Source organism: Lacerta agilis, chromosome 7, assembly GCF_009819535.1.
Source record: "Lacerta agilis isolate rLacAgi1 chromosome 7, rLacAgi1.pri, whole genome shotgun sequence".
Classification (NCBI taxonomy): Eukaryota; Metazoa; Chordata; class Lepidosauria; order Squamata; family Lacertidae; genus Lacerta; species Lacerta agilis.
In genome coordinates, this window is record NC_046318.1 from 69,031,340 (window position 1) to 69,046,681 (window position 15,342).

At 39.2% G+C, this 15,342-nt stretch overlaps 1 protein-coding gene across 4 annotated transcripts in view; it reads right to left on the minus strand.

The window, feature by feature from the left end:
- Positions 1 to 15,342, minus strand: part of CSMD3 (CUB and Sushi multiple domains 3) — a 567,871-nt gene that overhangs the window by 163,049 nt on the left and 389,480 nt on the right. For all 4 annotated transcript variants that reach the window (XM_033155765.1, XM_033155768.1, XM_033155767.1 and 1 more), the window contains 5 exons: positions 12,240 to 12,409; positions 9,256 to 9,412; positions 8,545 to 8,736; positions 5,518 to 5,644; positions 3,845 to 4,047 (listed from right to left, as the gene is read on the minus strand). In XM_033155765.1, coding sequence (XP_033011656.1) covers positions 3,845 to 4,047; positions 5,518 to 5,644; positions 8,545 to 8,736; positions 9,256 to 9,412; positions 12,240 to 12,409 — 849 coding nt within the window. The remainder of the gene's footprint in view (positions 1 to 3,844; positions 4,048 to 5,517; positions 5,645 to 8,544; positions 8,737 to 9,255; positions 9,413 to 12,239; positions 12,410 to 15,342) is intronic.

Sequence of the window (15,342 nt, forward strand, 5' to 3'; positions counted from 1 at the left end):
TTTTCTTAAAAGGCTCAATCAGAAAAGCTGTAAGGTCAACAAAGACCATGGAGACCCTTGACTTGCTAAATGAAGTTCAGGGATTGACACATTTGCACAATGTGTCTTTATTTGATCATCTAGCAGTATATTTTCCCCAGTGACTTGGGGTTTCTGCTAACCTATCAGGGAAAGGGACCCTTTGTTTACCTAGAAAGCCTGAAACCACTCAGCAATTGGTACCATGAATCTGGGTTCTGCTTACTTGGTGAAAAACTGTTGTACAGCTAGGATCGCCTGTGTAGATATATATATACCAGCAAAGGGAAACTAGGATACATGCAGTAATCGAAATCTTCAAAGAATTTTGACTGTCAACAATTCAAAGCCATCGAATCTTACCAATGATTACTACGGTGACATTCTGACTATCTTGCATGCCATTTAGATCAGATGTCAACTTTAAAAGAATTTAATGAAAGAGAGAAGATTAACGAAAGAGAAAGGATTAATGAGAAAGATAAAGAGAATCTCTTGGAAACTGAGTGTACGAGTATTTCCACCCTTTGATATTGTGATTCTTCATCTGGGTCAGATAAAAAGCATTTTTTTGTGGTTTAATAAAATATAGTTTTGCGACATCAAAAAGAAGTGTGAGGATCTAGAATGATTTCAATTAGATGGTATGAAAAGGCCAACTAATATATCAGACTGACTAATTTTATCTTGAAAGTGTGTGTGTGGGGGGGGAAATAATAATCTCAGAGATGTGGTATATATTTTTTATATTTCTTTAATAAGACCACTAGCAAATTTATCTGACTCCGAGAACAGCTAGTTTATACACCCAGCATTAGGATTTGGCTTTTAAAGCCACCACTCAGAAAATTGTCAAGGGAACAAAGACATCATCAGCGCTGACCTGATATAGACCAATTGTTACATTCATTTTGATGTTAAACACTCACTGTAAAGCAAAAGGACACTGCTTGGTTTCATCTGAAAAACTGGCACTGCCTGAATGCTCCGGTACTGTAGTAGCACAAATGGAACTTTTTACAGCAGGGATGGGGAACCTTCTTTTCAATCAATGGCCACTTCTCCTTCAAAGTACAGTGGTGCCTCGCAAGACGAAAATAATTCGTTCTGCGAGTGTCATCGTATAGCGAATTTTTCGTCTTGCGAAGCACCAAGGCAGAATAGCGGTTTTCGTGGAAAAAAATTTTTTGGCTTGCAAGGCAAGCCCATTGACTTTTTCGTCTTGCGAGGCAGCCTTCCGCTAGCAAATGCCTTTCGACTAGCGAGTTTTTCATCTAGCGAGGCATTTGTCTAGCGGGGCACCACTGTAGTCTGTTGAGAGCCACATTCTAGCAGTGAATGGGGCTGACGCCAAAGGTGGATGGGGCATCCCCTTATTCTCTTTCCGTATCCTTTCTTTATATATCTCTGCATTACCCTTCTCCCTTTTGATATTTCTGCCACCCCCTTGTCTCTCATTTTACCCACCTTGCCACCCACCTGAAATTAAGACAAATTAGGCATGAAATTAGGACATGGGATGTACATGTGATTCTTGGGCCATCGAACAGAGTACTCTGTTCAGTTCCAGGTGCCACAATTTAAGAAGGATACTGGCAAGCTGGAACATGTGCAGAGGGCAACTAAAATGGGTGAGCCTTCGGAGGAATGGCTGAGGGCGTATGTTTGAATAAGAGGAGATATGATAATCTTCTTCATGTAGTTAAAGAATTGTCACATGGAAGATGGAGCAAGCTTGGTTTCTCCTGCTCCAGAGCGTAAGAGTTGAATAATGGCTTCAAGTTACAAGAAAGGACACTTCAAATAAACAGCAGCAAGGACTTTCTGATGGTGAGAGCTGTTAGAAAGTGGAATGGGCTCCCTTAGAAGGTGATGGACTCTCCTTCATTGGATGTTTAAAGCAGAAGTAGGATGGCCACCTGTCATGGATGCTTTAGTTGAGATTCCTGCATTACAAGGGGTTGCACTAGATGATCCTCAGGGTCCTTTCCAACACTACAATTGTATGATCCTGTAACTGCCTTCCTCTGTTTTATAGCAACATATATAAACAAACAAACAAAAATTCACAACTAGCAAACATTTTGGAGAAAGGAACTGGACACTAGGAGTGACAAGGGTATTACAACCAGGGCACTGCATTTTATACAGTAATCACAGCAGCAAGTCGACCAACTAGGCTGAGGAACAATTGTTCATTTTTTTAAAAGAAAGAAAGAAAGAAAGAAGGTAAAATTCTAGTTTGATAACTATAGTCTACATTAGTCTCACTCCTGCCATGTACATTTTATGTGGGAATTATGTGGGGAAGGAACAACACAATATTGTCTAACTGTCTGGCAGAAGGTCATGTGTTTTGCATCTGAGGACATGGATATGCCTTTTTTAAAGGGCATGTTTTGTTCCTCTTCTCATTTATAATTAACACTGAACAAAGAGTGCCGACAACTGTTGTGTGTCCTTGCCCTAGAGGTACCCAAACGTATTGGATTCCCGCCCCCACCGACACACTAGAGACATCAATATCTTCTTGGGCTCTCAGTAGCCCTTTTCTTCATGTGAAGCAGACATTTGAAAAACAAAGGACTGCATTTCATATTAAAGAGAGAAGGCAGCTTGCAATTTAAAAATTGACATTCACAGCAGGAGCGTTGCAAACATACAGATATCTCCACATCAGTAAAAACTATTAGGAATCTGCTCAGCTACCAGTCACAGATTAAAGATAACAGTACTCAAGATCTGTGGCAGCTAAAGCAGCCAAGAAAACCCACTATAAAATTATGTTGAGCTTTTACTGTTGTAGCAGTAGAGATCTCTAATTTATTTAAAATCACAAATCAGATTCTGTGACATATTATATTTCAGGAAGCAGTGTACGCCTTGTGACATTCTGTGCGTGCACAAAGGATTTTCAGAGCAATCCTTTCCCTTGGGCAAAAAACCAGCAAAGATTTTAAAAGCACTGTTAAAAAGCATGGATAAGTAATAAATTTGTCAACTAGTACTTAAAAGACGACAGAAAGAACACCAAGTAAGCTGTCCTGGGGAGCAAATTCCTCAAGCGGGTAGCACAACTGAAAAAAGTCCTCTCTCAAGTAGTGACCTGCCTCACCTTTGGTCTGTGTTTCTCAAACTTGGGTCCCAAGCTGTTGTTGGACTACAACTCCCATCCTCCCTGACTACTGGTCCTGCTAGCTAGGGATGATGTGAGTTGCAGTCCAACAGCAGCTGGGTACCCAAGTTTGAGAAAAACTTTCTTAGGTGTACTTGCAGGATGGCCTTCAAAGCAGATCTCAATATATGGTAATATTGCTGTGAAATAACCTTAAATCCCAGATAAAGCTTCAGTCAGTTATTTAAATACATATTATATGAATGTCCAAGAGACTACGCAGCAGAACGTTTCAATCTAATCACAAAGTCTTATGTAGGACAAAACAAAAAATTGTACAGGCATTTAACTCAAGGCCTTATAGAATTGAGACATGTCCAGGTATCACTTAACATTGTTAAGTAAAAATAATAATAGAAAACTAGAAATATATAGAGATATAAATAAAAAGAGAGGGCAAACATTGACATGGGAGAACATTGTTCTTTAGCTGTCCACCTCATCTTCTATTTTTTTTAAAAAAATATAAATCTCTTTGCACTTGTTCATAAATATGATTGCGTCTGTCACATTCCAAACAAATGAAAAACAACATCTACTAACCTGTGGATTATTCTGTACCAGCTTCTACCATCGAATTCAAAATGGGAAAAAACAAAATCTAGTCAAATGAGAACCATTCTACACAGCCATATGCATATATGAACTTACTTGAAAACTGAATGGCAAATCCAGATTTGCTGATATAGAAGTCTGTGTCAAACTGGATTGTAACTATGTTGAGAGTGCTGTGGATGCCTTCTGGAATCAGAGAGCCACTAATTTCTTTTAACAGCATATCGTTTTCAGGTGGACCATCCCAGACACGTAGAATATCATGTGATGCTTCGGTATCAAATGCTAGAAACTGAAGGCTGTTAACAACATCAGTGGTTTAACAGTCCACAGAACTTATAACTGCAAGAAAATAGTTGCAAGAAATGGTGCGCTTCTTTACATGCCTAATTAAATTTCCCACTGAGCTGAATAGGGCTCGCTCCCAGGTGAGCAGCTATAGGACTGCAGCCAAAATTTACGTTCCCAAAAGTTAAAGCTTAGGCAGTGCAACCTTTGACTGCAAATAAACCATTGATGTCAAGGTCTAATTGCACTTAATTTATTTTTTTTCACACATATACGCAAGAATTCAAAACAAATGAATGAACAAAGATGTTAACTGTCCAAAGCCTTGCAACACAATGATTACAGAAGCTGCATTTGTAATGCCTTGCCAAATGTGTTTTGACTCTGAAGAGTCTTTCTCGGTGCCATCTATTTTGAGAGCATCCGAGATAATACACTATGTATGTAAAACCATACAAACCATAAAATGTTGTAAAACCATACAAGGTTATTCAGCTATTACTGCATATTCTATTGAGTACCAGCTGGATAATTGTATTTGGATATAGTTTCATATTATTACGTATATGCATTAAATAAATATATTAAGTGTATTTAGACCTTGACTTCAGTTCTTTATTTTTTATCATGGCAGTTATTCTTGGACAATGTGATAAATTGTTTAGGATCTGCATGAGACATTACTACGCAACGGAAGGACAGCAGTCCAGACACACCGACACATCAGATGTCAAATGAAAGTGAGCCCTCCCAGCATATCCCACAGCAGCACCTTTTCCCATGATTCCCAAGGAGAGTTGACACTGTTGGTAGAGCAGAGAGACTTTCAGGGTGTGAAGATCTACCTCCCACCTGGACAGAGCTCATTAAAACCTATCAGACATTCCAGTTAACTCTTCTTTACCTCTTTAACACCAGGTTTTTAGAAGGTGACTGCCTGCAAACGATTTATTTTATTTTATTTTTTTGGAACTGCTCTTCGGACTCGTTAATTATAACGTGAAGTGTGTTTTGTTTTGCTTTGTTTAAATATAGATCTATGACTGCAAAGGTGCATTGTTGGTGTTGTTTTAAAAAAAAATGTTCTCTTTTAGCTTCCAAACCATTCAACTGCTTTAGCTTGGAAGTGCCTTGGAGACAGAATTATTAACACATAGAAAAACCGATGCAGGCTGCTCTGCTTACATGGGATAGTGTGGAATCTAAGTTAAACTGATAAATGAATACTACTGAATTCTCTTTGGCCAGGACAAATGGCCCACTTGTCCAATGTACGTCTAGGTCATCTTTATACGTTTGCTTCTGTAAGTGCATATAGCTGCTCTCAGAACTCAGGCTGTTACTTGAATACTGAGCAAAATTGAAAGTTAAAAAAGAAAAGGAAAGAAAAAAAGCCCTTGGAATGCCAATGAAACTTTTACAGGCCACGTTTCTTATTTTGAAACTTTGGTTCTCCACAAAATAAGATCACATTGAAGTACCTGACAATGTTTCCTGGATCGACTTCAATCATCCACATACACCGCAAATTATTGTCATAAGGAAAAGGATAGCCTGGAGATAAGATTCTTCCTGAGGATTCTCCTTTAAAACGACCTCCACACTCAGCTAGCAAAAACAAATTAGAAAATTATTTCTGATAAAGTTTCTATTAATATTTCTGTTCTACCTTTCATTTATGACAAATTATTTCTTAACTCACGTTCATTTATTTCACAGTCCGTGACCAATTATGTTATGTTACAGAGCTGGATACTAGTCAAAAATACTCTTGTCCTAATGTTATGAGATCAAATGTGAGGTCAAATTCCTAACGGTATGATTTTTATTATTTTTAAAAAAATGATTATAATAATAATTCAACCATTATATGCATAGAATAGGATACTTTCTCTTTGGCATTAGAAGGAAGAGAAAGGTTGTCTATCAGCCAAAATGTCTGTATAAATGATGAGCCAAACATTCATTCCCATTAGTGTGGAAACATTTCCATTGTGTGAAAACGGAGAAGGGATTCCTGCTGTTTTCTTTGAGGGGATACAAAATTTCAGTGAAATTTCTTGAAGTTTAAGGGTTGGTTTGCCATACTTATGAATAAGTTGGGAGAGGGGCATCTCCCCTCACCCCCATTTCTAAACCTTTAAAAAGTTTGTCATTTCTGTCCATTTTGTATTATCCTTATCATAAACTGTGACCTGCTGTCTTCCTGTCGCCCAGATCACTGGGTAAATCAAGCTAATTGTGTCATCTGTTTATCTTAGATCCCGTGTCAGAGGAAGAATAAAAACAGTGTAGGAATTCTATCTTTTAGTTTGCAACTTTAATCTGTGGCACAATTTAGGCAGGCGAAAACTGCTACTGGGAATGAAACTTTCACCAAAGTGATAAAGGATCTTAGTGACAGGAGCAATTTCCATCCCATTCAGAACTGGGGAGGTAAAGCGAGTTCTCCTTCATGGAGAGCACGTGTTGCGGTGGTGGCAAACAAGACACCCCTCTGTTGCTGGCCAGGATCGTTTAGATGGCCAAGGACTATGATTGGGTTCTGCGGGTTGTTGGGGAGAATTTAACGTTGCAAGTTTTTAAGGACAGCCCAGAGGCTATATATGTTTTTGGCATGCAGCGTGAGCCCCTCTTCACCGCATGCATTGGATCACCCTCCCTCCCTCCCTCCCTCCCTATAACATAGGCTTCTGTGTTGACCTTGCTATGCCTGTCATAGGGTCGTCTGCTTTAGGGGCAGGGGCCTGATAGGAATTTTTCCATTTGGCTGATTGGCTGGTGCCTTCTGGTTTTCGCGTACTGCGTAGCAATTAGTCACAACTTGTAGGGTTGCGGTTAGGCATTGGTTAAAATTGGTTGGTGGAGGGGAAAGGATTGACCGTGCCTGCCCCTCCAATGTTGCTGCTGCACGGGGAATTCCATTAAAGGAATCCAGGGGCTCACCATGCTTTTGTCCATACCCCCTGGTCAGGGGCTAGGGCCACACAAGAGCCCCTGGGAACATTAGGGGAGAGGCAAGGGCCAGACCCCCGGCTCCCATTCTCTCCCCCAAGTGTTTTCCCTTTACTGACTTCCGCAAGGCGGGTGGATGTCAGTCTGTCCCCAGGCAGGGACAGATAGTCGGAACCAATGCCTAAGCAACCACTCACATTTTGTATTTTAATAAAGTTTTGGCCAAAATTATGCCAAAAAACCTTAAACTTAAATTTCTGTGTGAAGTGTGTGTTCTTTGAGGGGTGGCTTGGGGAACCTCGACATGCAATAAGTAAACTTTCCCTCCCACAGGATGTATTTCTGGAAACAAACCTCCCTCTTCATGCCTGTAATAAAAATAGCTACTGCCCAGAAGCTACCCTGAGCAAACTGGCTGAGTATGGTGTTGGAGAACCCTAGGACAAGCATTCTGGAGAATTTAGCATCTACACCACAGTGGTCTGCCTTGGGACTTCATGGCTTCCATGACAATTATGGGGCTCTGGCCTCTGATACCAGTTGAATGATTTCTAGCTATGGTAATTGTGAAATGCTGCTGTTGTTGTTGGGGTATTTTGTGAACTATTTTTGAGTGGCCGTTTTGTACTGAATATTTTTTATTGTACATCACTTTGGAGTTATTTTAAGAAGAGGAGATATATAAATATTTTAAATAAAAAATGAAACTAAAATAACAGCTATGTCAGCAACCTATACAACAAAGGAAGTTGTACAGACAGGTGTTTTTTCTCTGACTCAGGCACCTCAGAGCAGGGCTGATCCATGATGTTTTGGCACTTGAGGCAACCCCCACCCCCTGCTGACTCCCCATCTGCTGCTACTCCTCTGTAGATCTGGGCCTCCACCCCCAAGCCCGTTCTGCTGCCACTGTGCCCACACTCATGCCGCTGGATCCCACAGGCATGGCAGGGAGGGTGCAGTAGGGACACAACAGACAGGGTCAGAGCTGTGAGAGCAACCCAAGTGTAACAGGGCAGGGAGGAGATAGTGATGATCCCACAGTGGCCTGAGCACAGCAAAGAAGTGGGCCATCCCTGCCTCACAAAACCCCAGTATCCATCCTTTTTACAGGTTGCATGTATGTGTGTGTGCATTAAGAGCAGCTCATACGCCATCGTGATGGTTATAATTTGTAAGCTGCAGGACATCTCATTTTATAATACAAAGGGTATCAATGCCCTGCCAACTCTCTAGTGTGCACTGAGGTACACAAACACATTCGTATTGTGCTTGTGCTGAGGCACAGACTCTTTTCCTAACTACGGGAAGCACCAATTGACAAACCTCTCCATGCTAAAGCAAGAGGTCAAAGCTGATGCTAAATCAGCACATCCAGGAAGACTTGTGCTCAGTACCTGTATTCTGTTTCTGCTGCACAGGCATAGTAACAAAGTAGTAGTTAGACTGAGACTGTATAATCCAGGATGAAATCTCTGCTCAACCACAAAGCTTGCTTGGTGACACTGGACTGGGATAAAGGCAAATGTTAAAGCTAAAGAGAAATCTACTACCGATACAAGATGGCAAAGGATAGTCCCATGCCCTTCTTTCTCCAGTCATGCACTTAAGAAGGCTGCTTCCGTGGAGTGTGTAGCCAGGATTGCATCCATAAATGATGGTGCTGCCGGCAAAGTGGCCTTGATCACTTATCTTGTACCCAAATTGTGGCACACCTGGATCCTCACAATGAGAAAGTTCAAAACCTGTGAAAGAAGAGAAAACGGTAGTGTCACCAAACTAGGAAGTTTGCTGGAACATGATTCGTCATTCATTTTAGAGGGGTGTGTGAGTGTGTATTTAAACCCAAACTATTTAATTTCTGTGCCATGAACATGCCAACAAAAAGAACATTCTAAGTTGAAATACAAATTCTTCTGCATTCAGTCTGATCTGTTTGTGGGGGCATTAGGCAATTTTGTCTCCTGAAAATGTTGTCTCACACTTCTCGTGCATCTTCCCATCACTTTCCTTATTGTTCCCCCCACCCCCCAAAAAACTAGAGTTACAGATAAAGTGGGTTTGCTTCACATGCACTCCAAATCAACCATAATTGTGCAATTTGTATTTGACAGTATGTGACTGAATCCCACCCCAAAACAACAATGTAGAAGTGCCTGTTATCCATTCAAAATGAGATTGCATGCCCTATTCTCTGGATGAGGAACAGAGTGGTGATAGCTTTTCCGTACCCTCTCCCTTGTTCTACTTTCTGAAATACTTACTGGTATAAACAAGTTGAAAACCTTCATCTGTTCCCTCAGAATCTGAATTAAACTCAAGCCAAAGGTGATTTGAAGTACTGCTAAGTGTCAATCCTCGTAGGGAGGCACCAGTGAATGCACCCATCAAGTGTGCTGTATTATCCCTCCCATCATATATCTGTAAAACAAATTGGCCTTGCATAATTTAAATAGGCATAACAGAGAAACAGCTTAGTAAGTACCATATTTCAATTAGGAAACAGATCAAGTCTGTTGGACTTCCTTATTATATGTTGGGCACAATATATTTTCTAAACATTGTGTTCTTTTTAAGCTAAGCCAATTAAAAGAAAAAGAAAAAACCCAAAACCTGCACAGTAGTAGCCAGGAATAGGGTTTTCATTTCAGCACAGAGTTTGTTTGTTTGTTTGTTTAATTCCTGCACTTGCTTTGCCACTGCCAATATTTTATTGTTAGCATCCATACACAATAGGTGATAATTTGGTATACTCTTTTCTACATCATGTAAAACAAACAAACAAACAAATGCAATCTCTTTCCAATTGTGATATGAAAGCAGCCACTGAAGAATTTCACTAAATAAGGAGTTTTACAGATTGATATTGAAAGCAAACAAAAAAGATCACAATGGAACAAACAGACTAACAGTGGCTGAAAGGTAGAAGGGCAATGTAATCTATTAATAAATAATAATAATAATAATAATAATAATAATAATAATAATAATAATTTATACCCCCGCCCATCTGGCCGGGTTTCCCCAGCCACTCTGGGCGGCTTCCAACAGAACATTAAAATGCAATAATCTATTAAACATTAAAAGCCTCCCTAAACATATATAATAAATTGGAAGCCAAAAACATTCATTCATTCATTAATTTAACTTCCTATACTGAGCAGGTTATCTCCACCTGCAGATACGCTTGAAATGGCACTTTGATGAAGAAAACATTTCAAGATGCAATCTGTATTTAGTAGCATTCAGCAGGTTTCAAATGCAGGTTTCAGATCAGAAGTTGTCATGTTCCATTTTTAGTTCATGGAGAATTAAAACTTCAGCTGGATTATCTATAGATGCTATATTTAATGCTTAGAATCTTTAAGGAATACTTATATTTGCACTTGACTAAAATCTACATTTCATTACTGACACAAAGTAAAACACAAAGGATTAAAAGTTTATCTTGTACTTTAAAAATACAAAACAAACATTTGGTATCAGTTTATATCAACATAAAGGTATTTTTCTCCTTATGAACTGAAAATATTAAAAAATTAATATGGTATGCTTCATATTTATGTTATTTTATATCAAACAATTTCTTAAATATTGGAATCAGGAAAAACAAACAACCCACACACACATCTTAGGTTGCATTCCTATACTCATTTACCTGGAAGTAAGACCTAATGAACTCAATGGGAATTACTTCTGAGCAGATATGCATAGGACTGAATTATTAGCTGTGTTTTCACCTTTCCATTGAACATATGAGCACATGAAGCTGCCTAACACCAAATGAGACCATTAGTCTTCTAGCCTGCAGATGACACCAAATTATTCAGGTTGGTGAAAAACCAACTAGACCATGAAGAGATTCAAAAGAATTTCTCTATACTGGCTGAATGGGCAATACAATGGAAAATGAGATTCAGTGTTAGTAAGTGATGCACAAGGTGGAGATCTAAACCACACACAAACAGAAGGGATATCAATTGGCTGAAACAAATAATGCCACCAAACTTGCAATGTTACCTTGCATGTAACAGACACAAATTTGTCCTTATAGGCTCAGCTGAATTACAAAATAAGTGCAACTGCCCCCCTTCCCATTCTTGGCATGCATCTCAGCTGCAATCGCCCTCCATCAATCCCATTTCCTTCCCACTCACTTATCTAGTGGTGCCTGTGGAGTCATTTCCCCAGGTAACCTATGGAAATCAACATGCTCACCAAAAGACTGGTTTCCTTTCAACAGGTGGAAAACCCTGGAGCTGTTGCTCTTGTTCCATGCTTTCTGTAAGTTTCTATTTGGCCATATTTGGACCAGAATGATGGATGAGATGGTATTTCAGCCTGACCCAACAGGGCTCTTAATTACTTAAATAATAGCGAACCTGTGACCCTCCTAATGTTATTGAACTCTGACTCCTCTCAGCCCCAGCCAGCCTCTGTTCAGTTGCACAGAGAGTTGTACTCTGATAACAATGGAAGGGCAATGAGCCCTTACTGCAAAGCCTTTCACTGTGTACAATTGAGACTGCATTTTGAGTTTCAGTAGGATATGAAAGGAGACATTCTTAAGTGAAACACATGAAAATGATGTGGCCTAATAAATAGCATTATACCTAACCAATGAGAAGAAGAAAATAACTAAAAGTCAACAACAAACGAACAACAAAAACTAAATTGGCTTATCAACTTAATTCGTGAATTAAGCAAATTGAAATGCTGATAAAGGCTATACGTTAAATGGAGGAAGAAAATAAACTATTTCTGAAATATCGTTACAGTGGATGCAATGAAACATGTTTGAGAGGATTCAGGTAGATGTTACATAGGTATTAATTTAACACATCAGTTGACTATAATCCCACTAGAATTTACTACTACTACTACTACTATTTACTACTACAATTATTTATTTTATATTTACATTCATCAAATTGCAAATAAATTTATCTGCAAATAAACATGCAAAAATACAAATACGGATTACTATTACTTGCCTACAAATATAAAATTGTTTTCAAGATCCATACTGGCGATTTTATAAAATATAAGTGCATGACCAATAAACAAATTCCTGTAAACATAAGGTTGTAGAAAAGTATGTAATGGTCCATATAATGATAATGTTGGTGATATGAAGTTAAGTATCCACTCTAGTTAAATGTCTAGTTGCTTTTTATATAGTGGGATAACCAGATGAATTATATATGCTTTGAGATAACAAATACATCAGCCCAAAACAACAACATACCTTAAGAACATCTGCTTGTGCTAAATGGAATGTTCTGGCAGATATGTTGATTCCTTTTCCTGCTTGCACTTGAATGCTGTAAATACATTCGTGATTGTTTTCATAGTTCAGTGGGTAATTGGGGGACAGCAAAATTCCTTCATTATTTGTGGCAGAGGCTCCACATTCAGCTGTAAGTAAAACAGAATTTGAGGTATAGCTCAACAGAGAACATCAAACGTTTCACTTATGTGGGAAGTGTAAATACTATCAAATAGCGGCAAATATATATGATATGCTACCTAAAGTTCTGTGACAAAAATAAATGTTTTATTCTGATCTACGAGACACGTTTTCCCTGTCTCTATATGTTAATGTATTAATTGTCATATTTGTCCATTATTAGTCACACTAATTATTTAAACTTTCTGTTCTGAAATCTTTATCTCTGATTTTGTTGCTCCACTTGTATCACCTCTATTCATTTTTCCAGACATTTCTGAAAACAGGGCACTAAACCTGAAACAATGCCTTGGGAAATACTTATACAATCCTTGGAAGAATAAATCATCTCCAGTGTTGATACAATAAAATGAAGCACAGTAGTGGGTGGAATAAATAACGATGGAAAACCAAGAGTCATTCAAAAGTGATCAATGTAATCAAAGGGAGCAAAAAGAATTCTCTACCAAATAAAATAATAGAGGGAAGCAAGTTCCATACCGAAACTACATTAAGGTTGAATGAAGGTTGTGAATGCTTTATTAAAAACAAAGAAATCACATTGCAAGTGTAGTGTAACTAAGTGATATGCATAGTCTAACTAAAAATTAAAGAAAAGAGGAAGAGAAAGAGGAAGAGGAAGAGGAAGAGGAAGAGGAAGGAAGGAAGGAAGGAAAATGGCAAGTTGTATCACCTTTAATAATCTTATTATGATGAAAGGCAATACATCCATCAAGTAAGCCCAGGGTGACAACAGTACATTATGTTCTGGCAAAAACACCCAATCTACTCCAATCATGGAACCCTATCCTAATCATATTACATAGAAGTCACTTTGATTAAATAATGTTTTGATGATCCTGGAACAAGCAACTGCCCCTTGCATATGAAAACACACCACCAATATTTAAACCTAGTTCCCCTTCTCATTTTTTCATCATGTACATATATGCAGACAGCAGAGCTAGGTCTTAAATCAGCACAATCTCTGATTAACTGGAGTGTAAAACATTGTATCCCCTTCTTCCTTACACTCTGTGGGCTGGTGCACAAAAGGAACTAGCCAGAAATGTAGAGTTGGAAGGGGGCATGAGGGTCATCTAGTCCAACCTCCTGCAATGCAGGAATCTTTTTGCCCAATGTGGGGCTCAAACCCATGACCCCAAGATCAAGTTTCATGCTCTACTGACAGCGCTATCCCAGATCTTTGTATTTGGTAAGAGTTACATAGGATGCAGGTAGCGCTGTGGGTTAAACCACAGAGCCTAGGGCTTACTGATCAGAAGGTCGGCGGTTCGAATCTCTGTGATGGGGTGAGCTCCCGTTGCTCGGTCCCAGCTCCTGCCCACCTAGCAGTTCGAAAAGCACGTCAAAGTGCAAGTAGATAAATAGATACCGCTCCAGCGGGAAGGTAAATGGCATTTCCATGCGCTGCTCTGGTTCGCCAGAAGCGGCATTGTCATGCTGGCCACATGACCCAGAAGCTGTACACCAGCTCCCTCGGCCATTAATGCGAGATGAGCACCGCAACCCCAGAGTCGGACACGACTGGACCTAATGGTCAGGGGTCCCTTTACCTTTACCTTTACAGTACATAGAAGCACCATTTGCAACACCTTCGTGCATGGCTGCAGCAATGTGCAATATCACAGAGTGTTCTATATTTTATTTTATTTGAATAATCGTAACATACATAAATTGCAATGACAACTGCAACGGCAAACTGCATTTCCATTTGTGCCATGCCTGGGTTCTGTGGTGGGTTCCACATTATCTCAACACTCAACGTGCTTGTATGTGAGTGTAAAACTGGCAATAGATTCCTTGAAACAAAGGTCCCAGTACTGAAACTGAGCCCTACATTTCAAATGTCTTTGATTAATTCTCATAATGGAAGAAGGGTGAAAATCCAAAGCACACTCCCCACTTTCATATCCTGCAGTCCCTAAAGTGCCAGACACTCATAGGTCAATGGCTCCAAAAGAGCAGCAGCTGTTTGAGGAATACTTTCTGCCTGGGCTTCTCAGTTGGCCTAGCCCTTGGATTTATTGCATGCAGAAGAACTGCCCTTCCACTCTTTTCGAAAAGACTTAGTGAGCGAGATAATTTGTGATTGGTGTTATTAGGTAAGAGGGAAAGGAAGAGGAACACCTGTCCAACAATCACAGTGGTGGAAAGTTGGATAGGTGAAGTGACAGTGTATGTCTGCAAAGGTATCTCTTTCTTATGCAATTTCTGCATAATAAATTGCTCAAAACCCCCAAACATTTCTACTGTAAGAGAGATTCAACAGTGCGAGGAGAGATGGCAGTATTTTGAACATGCACTATTTTTTCATGGGGGAAAACTCAAATGAACATGTTATTTGGTTGACAGATCAACTTGAAATTTCAAAAAACTATTGAGAATCCTGGCCCTGTTCCATATCACACATAGAAGAATCTAAGTGATGCAGGAAGGCTGCAGGAACATATGGGCATCTTAATACTAGATAAAACTGCAGTACAAGGGTGGCATTTCTCACGCCTAGGGAATTTGTTAGTAAAGCACAATCTCTTCTATCAAGTGCACTTCTCTATTCAGCAGCTTTAAATACATTTTAAATTAAGGAAGGATAAAATGTATCTGTTGAGCTTAATTAGGAAAATGTATGGCAAAATTAAGATTTTACAATGTATAATGTTTTAATTTGCTTCTAAATTCTAAGCCACACAAAGAGAAAATCTTTATACAACACAACAATCCATTTCCTAAGAATCTCATTCATTATTCCAAACAAAGGGGTGCTATTTTGAGAGATTAAGACAATTCCCCCACTTCTTTTGAGAGTTTTAATTGTATAATCCCAATAAAGAAAAAATAGGTCTGTCATACTTTCAGTGCCAGAACAAATCGGGCGGGA